Source organism: Antechinus flavipes, chromosome 1, assembly GCF_016432865.1.
Source record: "Antechinus flavipes isolate AdamAnt ecotype Samford, QLD, Australia chromosome 1, AdamAnt_v2, whole genome shotgun sequence".
Taxonomy (NCBI): Eukaryota; Metazoa; Chordata; class Mammalia; order Dasyuromorphia; family Dasyuridae; genus Antechinus; species Antechinus flavipes.
The window spans coordinates 682,820,003-682,838,358 of NC_067398.1; the positions used below are offsets into that span (position 1 = coordinate 682,820,003).

The 18,356-nt window shown below is 36.4% G+C and overlaps 1 protein-coding gene across 3 annotated transcripts in view; it reads right to left on the minus strand.

The window, feature by feature from the left end:
- Positions 1 to 210: 210 nt before the first annotated feature.
- LOC127545360 (E1A-binding protein p400-like) overlaps positions 211 to 18,356 on the minus strand; it is a 139,484-nt gene continuing 121,338 nt past the window's right edge. For all 3 annotated transcript variants that reach the window (XM_051972585.1, XM_051972584.1, XM_051972583.1), the window contains 10 exons: positions 15,249 to 15,294; positions 15,041 to 15,150; positions 13,414 to 13,618; positions 13,083 to 13,297; positions 10,439 to 10,651; positions 6,811 to 7,006; positions 5,986 to 6,110; positions 5,241 to 5,387; positions 4,851 to 4,928; positions 211 to 3,452 (listed from right to left, as the gene is read on the minus strand). In XM_051972585.1, the coding sequence (XP_051828545.1) occupies positions 3,186 to 3,452; positions 4,851 to 4,928; positions 5,241 to 5,387; positions 5,986 to 6,110; positions 6,811 to 7,006; positions 10,439 to 10,651; positions 13,083 to 13,297; positions 13,414 to 13,618; positions 15,041 to 15,150; positions 15,249 to 15,294 (1,602 nt within the window). In that variant the 3' untranslated portion in view covers positions 211 to 3,185. The remainder of the gene's footprint in view (positions 3,453 to 4,850; positions 4,929 to 5,240; positions 5,388 to 5,985; positions 6,111 to 6,810; positions 7,007 to 10,438; positions 10,652 to 13,082; positions 13,298 to 13,413; positions 13,619 to 15,040; positions 15,151 to 15,248; positions 15,295 to 18,356) is intronic.

Here is an 18,356-nt window from a genome sequence, read left to right on the forward strand (position 1 = left end):
TGACAGACTTCTCTCCTTGCCACCAAGAGCATAAAAAAAAAAAAAAGCCCTCCAGCTTTTCCCCTCTAGACCCAAGAGCATGAATTAACAAGAGAAAACTGACCCTCTGTCTAAACCATGTGAAAAGGCAGCTTATTTTGTAGGCAAATAATGAAGATTTAGTGTTTTATTATCACTAAAATACTGTGCTAGGAAAAACAAAAACAAAGATTTATAAAAAAGGACACTTTATTATACCTTTTATCTGGTAGGATGTCAGTGCTCTTTAAAATCCTACTATTCAAGTACAAATGTTTATGTTTACAAAGTATTTACAATTTCAACCTTGTTCCTGTATGTTTTAAAACACAACAGCTATCGGGTTACAGTGTTGTTTTTAAGCCAGCATTTTTATTTATTAAAAGAAAAACCGTTCCCCCTTGAGGCACAACATCTGAATAGTACTTGGACGCAGGCAATGTGCTTCCCCACTGAACGTTTTACAACACTGTCTGACCTGAATGAAAACAAATGTCTCTTAAAGAATAACTGGGTAACTGGTTTCAATGGTGGCCGAAGTAAAATCTCAAAACGATTTTGCTGCTGTGTTCCTGAATACACCCTTGAATCATTATATCGCAATAAAAGAAGCCTGATTTGCATGGTAATACAGAATTTTACTAACAGTAACAGTCTGAAACTTCCTAGACAACTTTGCTGAACCAAACTTCATTATCTTCTTAAAAACAGAAAGCTTGACCTTTCAAACATGACACTAAGGAAACTGGATGAGTCACAACACTGGAAATGGAGTGTTAGCACTCAAACTATATGGAATACTATTTAGGGCAGGAGTAAACTTTTGATGCTATACTCTTGGATACATATGCTCTTGATATAAGTCCAATGAGCTTGTCAATTCAATTTATGTGTTATTAGGATTAAGGAAGTTTAACTAAAATCAACTTGCTGATAATAGGGAAACTAGATTCCTTTTCACCAGCAGTGACAGGGACATGAATTACATACAGCAATTATAAAAACAGAGTAAACGTTTAAAAATTTTTCTTCAATTGTCTCTAAGTTGTCTAACCAGACTGCTATGGGATAACAGGGGGGCTTTTATTTAAACAATAAATTACTTTTTGAGAATTCTTGAGCATTTTTAAAATAAATGCATCCAAATTCTATCATCATTTTAAAAGATTAACTCTGAAGACCTAAAGAAAAACTATCAGGGTGGGCAAATGGAAATAAGTTTGGAGAATTCCTATACATTTTAATTCTGCAAGTTTAGAATACTTGTAATATTTGAAACTGTCATATTGAAAAGCAGCATGCACATATGACATTTTCATTTCAAGTATTTCTTTGTGAACAATTCACTTGAAAATAAAAATTTTAACAAATTATGAAATCTCACAAAAGTAGTGAGTTACTTCAGTACTCCATTCTTTTCAAACAGCTTCAATTTTATGATCCTTAAACATATGATCTTTATTCTCTTTCTACCTATTAAAGAGCTAGAAAAGTGTTTGATTATGTCCAAATAAATCTGCAGGATACTAGTTTTCTTAAATTGCAAAATGGATCAATTTCTTTGACAAATTACTTAAAATAAGAAAATTTAAAGGAAAAATGCATTTACAGAGGATAAATAGATTTTTCAATAAAAATTTTAAGTTCTGAATGCTATAAAACATAACTGGCATTTGTTAAAGGGGGAAAAAAAACCAAAACCAGTATACCTTTATCCTTCCCTGGACATAAATGAGCAAAATATACCTTTAAAAATCTACCCATGGAGAAAAAGTACTATTTAGGCTTTTTCCTTTTGCATACTAAAAATATGGCAAGAGATATGGATGTAGGATGCCATCATCAACCAACATAGCCACTTAACATTCCATCTACTGCCTTCCCTTATTTAAAACAAACAACATCAACAAAAAACCCTGCAACAGGAATCTTCCCTTTTTCTCCTTCAATATCATACAGTTCCATACATAGAAGATGGTTAAGGTTCTCACCTTTACTAGGTTGAACCAAGATTTGCTCAAGTAGAGACCCTGGAAAATGAAAATGTGGTGACTGCCGAGAACATCCTGCTTGATAAGACTAGAATTTTTTTTTTCAATGTATTAAAAATTTGTACACATTTACAATACATAGATCACTTGGTCTATTTCTGGACCCTCAGATGCTCCATCTACATATATATATTTATATATATATATATATATTTCTGCATCTATATAATGTTTCTCAGTTCCCCAAAGCTTGGACATCAGCATGTTCTTGCCATTTCTACTCTCGTTTTTCCATCTGTCTCTTGCTCTACATACGCTGAGACTAAGGTCACCATAGATTATACAACAGTAAAACAGATGGTGCCTATGACACTTCTGTGGCACTTCAGTTCTAACTAGTCCAAGACCTCAAAGTCCCAACATTTTCCTGAACCAATCTGAAGCAGCCCAATGCATGTTAAATAAGCCAATAGACAAAATACAGGGAATGCAGCTAAAATGTGCTTAGATGAACAGAATTACCAAACATTTCCTTTAAAAGTATGAAAACAAATCACTTTAGAAAGCACAGAACACAATGGCTACTCTTTGGAATGAAAACTCAATTACATGTGACTGACTCTAGCTGTTCCCTCCACTAAAAGGACCATGGTTTGTCTTTTCTGGATAAGGTGAAAGCATTAATTTAAATTCTTATCTAGAATTTTTTTTTTAAGTTTTAAAAAGACTTTCCATTTTATGACTCACTGCACAAACCAATGAGCACAAATGTAATGTGCAAAATATATTTCTACAAAGAAATTCTACTAAGTGACTATCAAAACCCAGTACTAGTGCTCTGGAGAAAACACTGCCCTGAATGAAGGAGAGTACTGATCACCATGGTCACTGTTTCCATTAGTTAGACAGTACAGAGAGGTTTTCAGGAAGGATCACTTTTCTGTAAGAGAAGGATACACTTTAATAAAATAATTACACTACTTTGTTTTGACAAGAATTTTCCAAAGGTCAGGTGTTTTGGTGTGAGAATGTGTCCAAGGTTCAGAAATAAATAAAATGTCCTCTATGAAGACAGTGGTTTTCTGCCTTAAGACCAGGAAATAGAAAGGGTGTGCCTATTTTGCAGCTGGAGCTTGACCAAAGAAAACAAATATCCCCGCTTTTCCCATGCTTGGCTCAACTAGGCTTGTTAGCTGTCTTTAACCTGACAGTCGACATTCTCATTTGTAACTTAGCCTGCTGACTCTGGCCATCAGAGCTGGCTGGCCCCTGGGCGGGGTTGGGTACACCTGGGGCCTGAAGCTGCGTGGAGGCTGTTGTCACCACCTGCTGTTGGAGGAGTTTCTGCTGAACCACCTGAGCTGTTGCAGTCACTGCAGGGATCATTTGGACCTGCTGACCTGCAGTTGTTGCTTGAGAGAGTGTCACGGTCTGTGGTGACGCCTAGCCCAGAGAAAAGAAAAGACAAGCTAACTGAAAAATCTCACATATGTTATGAATATGCTACAACAGAAACAAAAAAAAAAAGGAGGGGGGGGTGGCTAAGGCCTCTGGGAGAGAGAACTAAATGAGGAGATTCTTTGAAAACTCTTAGTTCCTAGATATAGAAGTGGAAGGGAGCCTCAGGCATCCCTTCAGCACTCCAACCCCTTCATAGTACAGATGAGGAAATTGAATCCCAGAGTGGGGAATGCCTTGTCTAAAGTTACACAAGGAGGAAGTGGCAGGGCTGAGACTGTCTCCCCAAGGTCCAGTGACTTCCAACCCTGTGTCCTTTTGACTGTGCCACACTGGCTTACTGCATGTATGAATTTATGAAACCATAAATGGGACAAATTAAAGCTGTACATGTTTTCTATTTCTTTTACCCCCTTCTCTAGTGAGATATTAAGTTCCTTAGGGACAGGAACCCTTCCAATTTTGTCTTTCTATCTCTAGAACCTAGTACAGGGTCTTGCACATAGTAGATGATTAAGAAATTTTCGTCAATGAATTTATTTAAAGTGAGGTCTTCAGCTTCCAGCGATATGTAAATGAAGAAAAAAAAAATCCCTGCTTTTATGTAGTCCCCGGATAATCTGAGTGGCCACAATTGCCATTTCACAACACTAAAGTAAAATGAAAGAATACATATTGTCAAGACTTTATGTTCTTGATGAAGACAGACCTCATCCAGGAAATGAACACATGGTCTACTTCTACAAAATTTAAGATGCTTTCGCTTGCTTGCGTCTGTGCTAGGACTTAATCATTAAAGCAATATAACAATTTTTGTCAGATATTGTTTTTTAAATAGATACTGTGGCACAGCTGTCAGTCACGGAGTTGAGGTTCACCCCAAAGGCAATGGAAGGCCCCAGCAGGGGCGAGCAGCCTGCAACAGAGCACATGTAAGCCATGATGGAGAAATGGTGGAAAGAATGTCATCAGAGAAATGTATGTATAAGAAAGAAATTGTGCCAGTCCTTCGATGGGGAAAAGGATAACCAAGGGGCAGACTGTATGCTTTACTGGCATTCTGGCCACATCAAGAGGAAGGGAGGAAGGCCATCTGCTCACTGAGTGAACAAGATGGGCAGGCACAAATGGGTGACAACCTGCATCCCTGGAGAGAATACTCACACTGGTGAGATCAACGAGCTTTATGAGTGCGGAAAACATGGGCTCTTTCTTAATTAAGACTCCATTTTCATGAGGAGCCACAAAAGATGACCATGTAACAGAACACATATTATTCTGTACTTCATAAAAAGGACTAAAAGTAAAGCTAAATCTACATATATGTATATATACGAAAAGATGCCATGTTTTCATTATTATCAAGCTGTTTTCAGATCTTACCTGCTGAGAAGCAGAGGCCACCTGCTGAATACTGGTCACAGCTGTTTGCTGTTGAACGACTTGAGGAAGCTTTGCAACCTTCAATAATAAAAAGTCTGATTACAAGAAATTCATGCACACTGCATCCATTAACTAGTATCCCTTCCTTCAACTTAAATTATTTTTACACAAAAATAATTTGTATTCACAAGATCCAATTTTTAAGATTTCCTTGCAATCTGAATCCTCACCAAGTGCTGATTATTTTACTCTAATTTAAAGTAGCAAAGTATATTCTAAATGTCCTAGTTTTACAGATTACACATATATCCAAACCTACTATTCGGGAGAGTTACATACAATTAACAGGAAAACAAAGACTATTATCAAGTATGCTAATAAAATACTTACTTGTATTTGGGTCTGCACTTGTTGGGTCCCTGCTAATTTCTGAGCCTGGGAAATAGGTGTAGTAAGAAACTGGGTTTTAATTGCTGGTTGGGTAGCATAGGTTACTTTCTGTTGTTGACCTTGGGCAGTTATCTGTTGTGCAGTTATCTGGAAAGAAATATACGATTCTAAGTGATGATAATTAATTTATGATTTGGAAAAACACACACCCAAACACACCAACTTACCAACTACAAAGGGACCAACCAATTTAAATTAAAAATTAACTCTAAAAGGAATAACATTTTTAGCTTACTTCAAGGACCTGTGATTTTATCAATGTAAACAATTCTTTCTACTATCTCAGATCACAACCCTTTTACAATGTGAAAGCCAGCTAATGACAAGAGTCAATGTGGACCAAAAAAAATTCATCAACATTTTATCTGGACTAGTGATGAACCACTCTGAGCATAGCCTGACTGACATCTGACAAACCACGAGCAGTTTACTGCCTCATCTATATGTTAAAGCTTTTCAGACCTGCCAAAGCTTCTTGAAAAAATAAAACTTTTTTTTTTAATTTGGGGGAGTAGCCACTCAATATATAGTCCATGTAAATGATACTCAAAATAACCTCATTTTTGTTATAGCCCTAGCTATGAACCCTAAGACTGAGTATGAGGATAAAACAGAGAAAAGAAATGGTATTTTTCTTTCCTGGTTTGGTGTATCAAAGGGCACTATAAGTAATATATAAAAATACCTTCTGTGGTGCAGGAGTTTGACCTTGAGCCACTTGGGGCTGGATGGCTTTCTGCTGCTGAACAGCTTGCTGCTTGAGTTTCAGAAGCTGCTGGACGTGCACAGGTTGTGCAACCACAGTCTGCCCTACAAATCACCAAATACTCTGTTAAGATAAAGAATCTTAGACCAACTTGATAAATACATCTCCACTTGCTGGGTCACTTATTAGACACTAACCAAATAGGAAGCCTGTAGATATTGATCATCAAAACCTATAACTATGTTAAGGGGGTTATTCTTATTGATGGAGATTTTAAAAGCTACCTCAAAGAAATTAAGCAAACTATATCCCTTTATTTTTAGTTATTCTTAAAAAATAACTTTTGAAAACTGGAAGTTCCAGTCTCCTTGTGTCCAATTATCTGGCTGTTAGCCCAAAGTTTTTGTTTTTTTCTTAAAAGGCCCTGGTTCAGACTTGTTATTTCATCAGTGAAGGAACTCCATATATGGAAACACCTACCAAGGTGCATCAGTTATTCATCTATAACTTAAGTCTTAGGGAATTGCCTGGGGCATAAAGAGATTAATTTACCCAAGATCATACAACTAGTATTAGTCAAGATGCTATGTATCTCAAAGGAGATAATTATAAATAATCATATTTATTAAAGTTTCAAAAGTTTACAATGACATAACAGAACTAATAAAAGTATTTTTTCAATATCCAACAATCTTGGTTAATTTGGTTAATCTTGGTTAACTCTGAACAACAAAAACAACTGAGTAAAAGCTAGAAGTGACTATTTCCCCAAAATTACCACTAGGAGAATTTCCAGAGGAATACCTGCTGTTTTCTGTGGCTGTCCAATAGCAACACTAATCCCAGCAACATTCATAGGAAGTGTTGTGACCCCAGCTGATGATACAACAGCTGCTGGGACAGATACAACTGGTGGTTTTGCCAAAGCCACTTGAGCAGTCTGAGTTGTCTGAGCCTGGATCTGCCCTTGAGCTTGTAACTGGGAAGTAGGAACACGAGTCTAAACAATAAGAAATAATAAATTATTTAGGAAAAATTCAGAATTCTCTAACTTTTTTCACATCAAGAAACTATGCTGTGTATATTTTATGACTACAGTCAACTAACCAGGAAGTACAAATGACAGAGATGACACAGGAAAAATCTAAATTCTTTTATCACATCCTACCAAAAAGCCTGGCTTCCTGCACACACACAAGAACACAATCATAGTTCAATTCACTCATTTCAACATTAATCCAAGGATTTTACAGTATATAACATAGTGACACATGGACACAGAATTTTTAAAGTATTCTTGAGTGCCAGGTTAAGAATCCTGAACTTTAACTAACAGACACTCTGAAAGTTTGAGAGCAAGGACATAATATGAGAAGAACTGTGTTTTGGAAAATGAAACAGGTATAAAAACATAAGATGAAAGCAATTCACAAGATAGATTGGAAGAGAATATCTGCATACAGAGACAATTAAATAAATTTTGCAATAATCCTCAATGAGTTGAAGAGAGCCTTTACATTAATAACAGTAAATACAAAAAGGAAGAGACTAATGAAAAAAGTTAGGAAAAGGAAGATTGACAGAATAAATGCATTTATTCCTCCCTCTCCTTTACATCTATTTCCAATCCCCAAAATTTCTGCTATTTCTCCTCCAAAGCCCTTCTTTTCTATACCATCTGCCACCACTATAAATCTAGGTCCATGGACTCCCATGGCAATTATTTTAATAACCGCTTTTGGTAATCTTACATCAAATTCTTTGCTTTCATCCTTCTTGTTGAATTACTGTTAAGTTTAATCTTTTAAAAGATCAACATTTCTAAAAAAAAACAAACAGTTTTTACTGCATTATTGCCTCCTCCCCTAAATAAAAACATCTGTGAAAGCACATAACACTAGGTGTTCATTATGTTATAAAAATTAAGAAATGATGTAATAATGTCAGTATCTTGAACTCTTGGCCTCCCTTAAATCTGATCTAATCAGTTTTCCTTGAATCAATATTTCAGTCAATCCATTAGCTTACTATAGTTCTACTAGATGCCAGGGCCTGGGGGATATAAATCTCCAGAATGAAATAATCCCTATTCTAAAGGGACCTTAAATGGTCCCTTGGGGAGAAAAATACCCCCATATAAATCTATCCATGATACAAATCCAGAGACCATGTAAGTACAAACGGAGGGAAGAACACTAGAAAGTGAGAGAAATCATCAGGAAAGACAATTTTTTAGCAAAATGGTCCTTGTGAAAGTCTTGTGAAATCTCCAAGGCAGGGCTAAGGAGGGAGGTAGTGCACTCCAAACATAGCAGGCTGACAGTGCAAGGGACAGAAATAGGGCAAGGAGCACTTCTGAGAGGAACAGAGAAAAAGTCAGTGAGATGGGACCACTTAGTGAGGAAAGAGTAGTAAGGTATGCTGAGACTGAAAAGAGAAGTTTGGGCCAGATCATAAAGAGCTTTAAAATCCAAACACAAAAGTTTATATTTTATCCTAGAAACAATAGGGAAGCATTGAAGTTTATTGAGGAAAGAATAGCAAAGAAAGAGTCACACTTGACAAAAATCACTTTGGCAGATGGATATGATGGAGCAGAATTGGGAGAAACTTGAAGTAGGAAGAACTATTAGAAGGTCATTATAACAGTATGGGCTAAAGGTGATGAGGACTGGAACTAAGGCTCTAGTTATAAAAGAACAGAAAGAAGAAGACATGGCAGGAACTGCTAACTGAGGGATATGTGAAAAGCTGTGAAGATAACACAGCAGCACAATGTAAAAATGATGGTATCCTTTCCAGCAAAAGGGAAGTTTGAAAGAAGGGTAACTTTGGGGGAAAAAAAAAAAAAGACATGCTCAATTTTAGATATATTGAATTTACGATGTCTCTGGGACATCCAGTTTGAAATAACTAAAATTCAGGTGAGAGAATGGGGCTGCGTACAGCTGGAAACACAAATGTAGGAGTCACCTACATAGTGAGATGGCAACAGAACTCCTAAGAGCTGACAAAAGGAGGACTACAGGAATCTGATATGAATAAGTCAGCAAAAAAGAGTAAGAAGGAGTAGCTAGGCAGAAAGAAAAACCAGGAGAAAAATCACGTCACAAAAACCCAGAATAGATAAGATGGTGGTTAATTGTATTAAAAACAGCAGAAATGTCAAAAATACTCTTAAATCTGATGGAGAGAACCCTTTCAGTTGAATGTTGTAGTTTCTAAACTGCAAAGGATGAATTAAAGAAAAGGAAGCTCTGCAGATTGCTTTTTCTAGGAATCCAGCTAAGAAAGAGAGAAAAGATAGGACAATTTGAAGAAATGGAAGATAATTCAAGAGAGAGAATCTTAAAATCCTAAGATTAGGACACTAGCAAGTGTTTCTCTTTTGATGATGATGACCAAACTGAAAATGAGAAAGTCTTTCTAGTCCTGAAGAAAGACTTAGATTCAAGTCTTATATCTGAAAATACTAGCTTGTTACTCTAAGCAAGTCACGTAACTTCTTATGGCTCTAGTCAACAGTTTAGTCCTCCTGGTTGCAGAGAAGATGCTGATCTACAATGGTCTACAGTTTCCTCAACTGAAAGTTTCTTATGTCAATGAAATCAGAGGTCCAGTCACACTCTTTATTTACTGTTGACCAGATTGAAAAAAGACATGTTAAGAGTAAACTGGTTGGTTTCAGGAAGATATTTTGTTCAAAAATGTGAGATATAGGGGCAGCCAGGTGGCGCAGTGGATAGAGCACCAGCCCTGAAGTCTGAAGGTCCTGAGTTCAAATTTGGCCTCAGACACTTAACACCTCTTGGCTGTGTAACCCTGGGCAAGTCACTTAACCCCAATTGCCTCAGCAAAAAAAAAAAAAAAAAAGAAAGAACCAAAAGTGTGTGATATCAACACTTCTATTGTTCTGTCTGGTAAACCAATTTAAACTATGTATATTTCTTTTACTTTGATGCAGAATTTCATTATTTATCTCAAATTACTAGAAAATGTAAATTGGAAGTTGTCTAGGACAAAAACGGTCCCAAAATTAGCAGGGGGAATTCTACCTTTAAAACTTTTCTCAAGAAGAAATGCCTCTGAAAAGCTAAAAGGAAGAGTCTAGATTATTTTTTCCCCACACCTTCAAAGATTCACCAATATCTAAAGTCTAAGATTTGATCTGCCATTAGAAAGATCTCTCCAACCTTATCTTCCATTCTTCCTTCACATGTGCCCCTGCCACCTCACCTAGTGATCACTTCTTTGATACCTTATCAAGGTAGGTATCAGAACTCACCACACAAAAGCAGCTCATTTGTGTTGATCTACTCTTCCAAGTCTTGTGTCCCTCCTTTTCAAGCACTCAGACATGCTCTAGACTGTTCTTTGCCTTGGCTCTATGTGCTGGTCACCCCAACATGAACCACATTAAATTAAAACTTACAAGACGAGCAACTTGAAGGTTGGCTACCGTTGTGCCTGTGAGAAGAGCTCCAGGCCTTGGGGCTGCAACTGCTGCAAGCTGTGGTGTCTGCTGGGGCTGCTGCTGTACTTGGACTTGGGTTGCCTGTGGCTGGGCCCCTGGCTGAGCCTGCTGCTGAGGTCCTGACTGTGGAGGCAACTGGAGCTTTTGTTTCTGCATTTTGATCAGGTGTTCCTAAAAACATAAATTGTTCATTATCATGCAACATAGCTCCATTTTAAAATTTACTCCTCTGAAAACCATCAACAAACTGATATACCCTCATGCATAAATTCTTAATACTTAAAGAGAATATAATCATTAATAATAATGATCTTTCTCTCTCTCTCTCTTTTTTTAATTATTAAAGCTTTTTATTTACAAAGCATATGAATGGGTAATTTTTTTTTGCCTGAGGCAATTAAGGTTAAGTGATTTGCCCAGAGTCACACAGCTAGGAAGTGTTAAGTGTCTCAGGCCAGATTTGAACTCAGGTCCTCCTGAGTTCAAGGTTGGCATTCTATCCACTGCACTACCTAGCTGCTCCTGCATGGGTAATTTTTCCAACATTGACCCTTGCGTAACCTTTTGTTTCAAATTTTCCCCTCCTTTCCCCCACCCCTTTCCTTGCTGGCAGGTAGTCCAATACATGTTAAATATGTTGAAATACATGTTAGATCCAATATATTTATACATATTTATACAGTTATCTTGTTTCATAAGAAAAATCAGATCAAGAAGAAAAACTGAGAAAGAAAACAAAATGCAAGCAAATAACAAGTATCTCTCTTTCTCTCCATCTTTATCTCTATCTCTGTCTCTCTCTCTCTCTCTCTCTCTCACACACACACACACACACACACACACATACATATAAGATATATACACACACACAGAGCTTTATGGTTTTTAAAGTGCTTCTCAAATGTAATAATGATTTGAAAATTTATTGACATCCTAGGATTTGTAATTCAGAAAAGGATGTATTAGTCTGTCTCTCAGTATTGAGAACAATCTGGAACAGTCTAGTACTATCATGAATTTTACATTTACCAAAGTAGACTTATGAACTTTACATAATGAAACAACAAAACAGATTCTGATTGATTAGCAAGTCCATTACAAGAAGAAATCAGTATTCCCAAGTCTCATTAAAAAAATCGTTTTATCAAATAAATCAAGAAATACAATTTCTTTAAAATTAAGTCTACTCGTGGCTCTCTTCAACAATGAGATGAACCAAATCAGTTCCAATAGAGCAGTAATAAATTGAACCAGCTACACCCAGCAAAAGAACTCTGGGAGATGACTATGAACCACTACATAGAATTCCCAATCCTTTTATTTTTGTCTGCCTGCATTTTTGATTTCCTTCACAAGCAAACTGTACACTATTTCAAAGTCTAATTCTTTTTGTACAACAAAATAACTGTATGGACATGAGACATATTTAATTTATACTTTAACATATTTAACATGTATTGGTCAATTTGCCATCTGGGGGAAGGAGTGGGGAGAAGAAGGGGAAAAGCTGAAACAAAAGGTTTTGCAATTTTGCAATTGTCAATGCTGAAAAATTACCCATGTATATATCTTGTAAATAAAAAGCTATAATAAAAAAAATTAAGTCTACTAATTATTGATGGAGCTATGAAGTGGTACTACCATTCTATAATTTGTAATTATGTTAAAGTGACAAAAATATTCATATACTTTGATTCTGAGATCTTACCACCTCAAGGAGGTTGATACAATAAAGACTCTATATACAAACAATTTACAGTGATGCTTTTTGTATTTACAAAAAACTGGAAACAAAGTAGATGCCCATCAAGTGGAGAATGGCTAACCAAGTACATTATAGTGCTTGGTCTAATAGAATACTGTATTACCATAAGAAATAAGATAAATGTAGAGAAGTATAGAAAAACTTATATGAAATGATATAAACTGAAGTTATCAGAACCAGGAAAAGAATGTACCAAAGGAGTAAAACAATGTAAGGGGAAAGAACAAATGAAAAATCCCACTAAAGGATGAACAGTTTATAAGGAAAAACCTTGACCCCAGAGAAGAAAAGGTAGTCTCCCACTTTCTTTGCAAAGATGGGAGCACAGAATATTACCTAATGTCATGCTTGGCTGAAATGTTAATTTTTCCTAAGCTATTTTGTTTCTTCTTTTTAAAATTTTGTTACAAATATATTATAAGAAATATTCTGGGAAAGGTTAGAGGAAAAATACATCGTGAAATGAAAGTAGTATAAAAGCAGAATATATCAAGAGCTGTTTAATTGAAAAGTTCTTATGTCTTCAAGAGGAAGAACTATTTAATACAAAAAAATTTTGGAATTCATTTCCTCCTCATTTCTGTCTGCTGCCAAAGGTCATCAGTGGTAAGGTACTGTAACATCCCACAAAAATCAAAATGCAGAAATTCAGCATTTACATGTAAAACATTCTCATTTAAAGACAGAATAAAATAGTTTCGCGCCTCTAAGCTATTAAGTTTTTATGGTGCAAGAAAAGATTTTGGATGACCCAGCTACCAGAATTTTTGTTTTTATATGTTACTTATGCCTCAAATAAAGTTTCCTAATGTTAATTCTCAGGAGCAAACTTCTCACCGGTGTTAACTTCCCCACAGCTTTCATCTGGGCAGGGGACTGGGCTTGGCCCTGGATCTGTGGTACTTGCACTTGGGCTGCTTGCTGCTGCTGCTGCTGCTGCTGTTGCTGCTGCTGCTGCTGCTGTTGCTGCTGCTGCTGCTGCTGCTGCTGTTGTCTGAGAAGCTGGAAATGGGCTGGGGTGATTGTTTTGCCAGGAAGCTGAACCCCTGTGGCTGAAAAAATGTTTATTTCATTAAAGGGCTGCATCTTCCTTCTGATCCCATGTTCAAATACGAGTATGAACTTCAATAATGACTACCAAAAGATGAAAGGGGAATCACACTTTTACCTTGAGTCACCTGAGTCACTAAAGACCTAGTCTGAGCCTGCACAGGAGTCAGGTTGGTGGTAACCACAGCAGAGGCGGTCACAGAAGTGACAGCACGAACCCCCTGGGTGGACGCCAGAGAGACCAGCTCAGTGGACGCAGCAGGTGTGGCAACGGTCCGAGGCTGTGCATGAACTACTTGAGCAGGAGATGCACTGCCTGTAGTCTAAAAAAGGTAGAAAGACACAAATGTCAATTTGCCTCAGACAACCTGAAAGCTCTCTGAAGCTCAAAAGGAATTTTCAAAGAAAAAAAACCAAAGTTTTTAAAAAACAAGAATGAAGAAAAATAAATGAAAGAGTTCGTTTCAAAGCAAAATATTATGCAAATACAAATTAATATACTTAGAGTTTACAGCTGGAATTTCTAACAAACTAAAAGTATGTCATATTATAGATACAACAAAATACAGATGGCTGTATTCACACTTATCACATAATGCTTCATTACAGAATTCCAACTCAGCTACAGAAATAATTCATTCCCTACATTAGGAGAGAACACTCAAGCTGACAACATAAGACCCATCACACCTCCATGTCCCTCACCTGGAAGACCTTTTTTTCCACTGAACATCAGGAAATTGTGTCTATTCTCTGAATATGTCTTTTTGCCTAACATAATAATTATTTAAATTATATTTGGCTTTTTCACACATTATGAACTGTCTTCTCTGTGATGAAAAGTATGACCATTTTTTCCTTGCTTCTTGCCCTGGTTCTTGATCCCTGCAATGAATCCCTCAGTTATCAACCAAAGCACTGGCCATGCTCCCACAGTACTCTTATTGTCACAAGCCTGGCCCATAAACACTGTTCAATTCCAGAAACACTTATTAAGTGCCACTGTGTACAAGGTAGTCTTCTTTCCTGTCTTCACTCGATCTTTTTACTGCAGAGCAGAAAAACTAAGTAAGAACAGCATCTTCATCAAAAGACAAATCTGCTGGATTGGGTTAATTCTCAGCAACTTTCCCAATATATCATATATGGGGAAAACAATTTTTAACAAACCAGAATGCTGACTTTTCCAACCTCTCATTAAACCTGAAGATAATATTCCACTCAACACCCTGGGGAGAGAGATTTCTAACTAGTATGTCTGGAACCTGATAGGGACCTTCACATACCCTTCCCCTTCCTACAATCAGCAACTTTTAAGGGAAAAGCTACTCTTGATAATCTTAATAATGGTTAGGTATTACATTAATGTTTCAAAATGCATCCCCCTTGTGCATCACATGCGATTCTCACAGATATCCTGGGAGAAAAGAAAGGGATTACTATCTCACAAAGTGTCAGTGATTTGCCAAAAAGTGATCAGACTAGGTCTAGAGCTTAGATTAGGTAGTTCCATGTTCTTTCCACTATGTTACCCCAATGAGTATTGAAAGAACAATAACTTCCATTTCTCTCCAGAGGGTACTCAGCAAAAGACTTCTCACCAACTTTCTGTATTTGCATAGCTCAGCATACTACATCAATGAGTCTTCTATTCACAGTTTTTTCATTTAGCTGTTGGTTTGGTGTTGGAAACATCAATGGTCTTCAATAATATTTTAGCATCAACAGATTGGCAATTAACTCACTGTTAAATTTCCAGGCACAACTGGTGAGGCAATACGCTTGTTAATGGATTGAAAGGTGGCAGCAGGGACTCCAGCTATTGTGTTCACTATAACATTTCCGCTAACTGTACCTGCAAAGAAAATAAGTGTTTAAGGAAAATATGCAAAACTGGCATTTAAGAAAAATATGTAAAACTTTCTCATTTCAATGCTTTCTTAGTCTTCTTACCAGTTGACATGCTTGTCCCAGTGGCTGATGTTTTAATTGTTCCAGCCTGTTTTAGAAAGAAGAATCAAGTGACTTAAAAATTTTAAGCTATTACTTTTACAGCTGAAAAAATTTTGAGTTTCTCAAATACAAATGCATTTGTCATATGAAAGTGATGGTGCTTTTTCATGGTTTACAACAGTGAATCTCTAGCATAGAATTTAGTAACGAAGTTTGTGTCCTGGTCTCCACTGGAAGTCAGTCTGGAGATGTCTTGAGACAAACCTCTGTCCAGAATCAGATTGTAGGAGGAAAAGATGTCATTTTCTTCATAAAAGAGTTTATGGATTCCCAGAAATCTATCCACAGACTCTTTGGACCCATGAAGTTTGCATACTTTAGGTTAAGAAGTTTTACTCTATAGCAGAGATTCTTAAACTTTTTTCTACTCGCAATCCCTTTTCACCAGAGAAATTTTTACATGACCCTAGGTACAGAGGTATATAAATATAACATTTACTGAGTGAATCATAATTTCACAATCCCTACATTTAGCTACAAGACCTCATATGAGCTCAAACTACGGTTTCAGAAGCCGGCCTCTATGAAGTGGGAAAATATTGTAGACATTAACTGCAAGACTATGATAATCAACTACAATAGACTTGGTTCTTCTCAGCAATACAGTGATCCATGACAATTTCAATATAATAAAATGCCATCTACATCCAGAGAGAGAACTATGGAGACTGAATGAGGATTGAAGCATGCTTTTTTTGTTCTGATTTTTTTTCACAATATGACTAATATAGAAATATGTTTCAAATGATTGTGCATGTAAAACCTGTACCAGATTGCTTTCTGTCTTGGGGAGGGAAGAGGTAAGAAGAAAAAAATAGTAGAAGTAGTAGTAATAGAAAAAGCAGAAGCAGCAGCTAGGTTCCAGAAGAATAATCCTCTGCAACAAAATACTTTTTAAAGTCTATGTCAATATAATAATCACTATATAAATGTTATCTGACTATGGAGCTATGTATAAATGCAAGCGAATTAGGAGAAGATGTAAGATTTTCATTGCTTTAGGTTTTTTTCCCACCGATGAGTCAATGAGCCTTCAAGTTCCTCAACTTAGAGATTTTAATCATCTCTACCAGAAACCTGCCAAAAATATTCATTAAAACTACAAACTCAAGTATTCAAGAGATTAAAAATGAAAAACAAGGACAAGCACAATATATCCCTGTTTTCTTTACTACATTTGTCCTTTGTAAGTTCAAAGGAAAAGAAAGTATACTTTAGGCTAAGTCATTCTTCAGACCAGACCTGTAATTTCTAGCAGATAGTCATTATACTAAAATTCTATGACATAAAAACTGGATAGTCTAGGTACTTCTCACTAGTATTTTTTGCTTTTTGAAATTTGACCTTGGCTGTGGTACCACAAGAAATTCAATACCCTAGATCAGTAAGTCTCTTATTTGCCACTAGATAAAATACAAGAACCATTGGAGTATCAATCTTCATCTTTGATTAATCCTGAAAAGTTAGAATTGTCTATAAGAAAAAAAAAAACAACGTAATTTAAAACCTTATTTAAAGAACTACATCCAACAAGTTATCTAGATGGCCTAAGTATAAAGTTTATGGAGATTAGATTCCATTTGTTTGGTGCAAGACAAAATACCACTCTGAAAAAAAGGCAGGAAAAAACCCAACAGATCCTGTTTTGATTGAAGAATGAGCCACTTTTTGGTTTTCCTATATTAAGAGATACAGATTATATAAAAGGACTAAAATCAAAAGAAAAGTACAGGCAACTCTACCTTCACAACAACTTTGTTCCCCCACAACTCTTTCAGTAGTCATATCAACTATGTGCTAGTCACCACAGATACAAAGACAAAAATGAAACAATTTCTACCCTCAAGTCACTTTACTAGAAAAAAACACGTATATACATCATCATAAACAAGAATCTATACATAATGAACCTAAAGTAAATTGTATGTTAGATTGAACCAAAATCCAGGAAGAGAACTCATACAATTCAGAACAGAAAAAGTGGCCCTTGCTTTGTTTAGAAAGTAGCAAGGGATTATGTACAGTGAAGGAAAGGATTAAAGACAGTTCCATCTAAATAAGAGAAGCAGATGAAGTGGAGAGGAAAGAATTTCTTCAAAGACAGGCTAGCACTGGACTGTGAAGGACTTTAAATGTTCACATTCTCTTGTCACAGGGTTAACTGACAATCATTGGTGCTCATTCAAAAGGAGGAAATATGGTCAAACCTGAGTATTTATTTAGGAGAGGAGAGAGAATAAGGGCCAGAAGGATGATGAAAATACCACAATGTAGAGGTCTAGGCCAAAGGGCATGAACCCACATGCTGACACAAAAATAAAAATCACTATTATACAACCATCAATATGCCTAAACAAATAGCATAATCTAAACTATATATGCCTGGGGCAGCTAGATGGTGCAGTGGATAGAGCACCAGCCCTGAATTCAGGAAGACCTGAATTCAAATCTAGCCTGATACACTTCCTAACTGTGTGATCCTGGGCAAGTCACCTAACCTCAATTGCCTCAGCAAAAAAATAAAAACAAAAACTAAATAAATAAATAAACTTTATGTGCCTAATATAGCTCTTTGAGCGGTTGCACAGGTGGAATCAACAGGTCTGAAGATGAGGGGCAAATAAGAAGGAAGAGTTGAGAATGAGTCAGAAGCTGTAAACCAGAGGTTCTGGAGAAATCGTACTACCCTTGACAAAAACAACACATTTAGAAAAGGCTAAGGGGCAGTTTTGAGGACAAAAGGATGAGTTTTATTTTGGACATGCCAAATATGGAACATCCAAGTAGAGATTTCTAGAAGGAAGTTTTGTTTTTTTTTTTAAAGGAATAGAGTTCAGGAGCCAGATGAGGACTGAAAAATATAGTTCTGTCCCCTTCCCTCCATTTATATGACTATTCCAAATTCAGATCCTCATCAACTCTCACCCCAACTATAGGAGTGTCTTAATTGGTCTCCTAGCCTAAAACTTCTCCGATATCCCTAGTTGACTAATATTTCTAAACAGGTCTGACTTTGTCATTCCCCTGTACATTAAGTTCCTGAGTGTC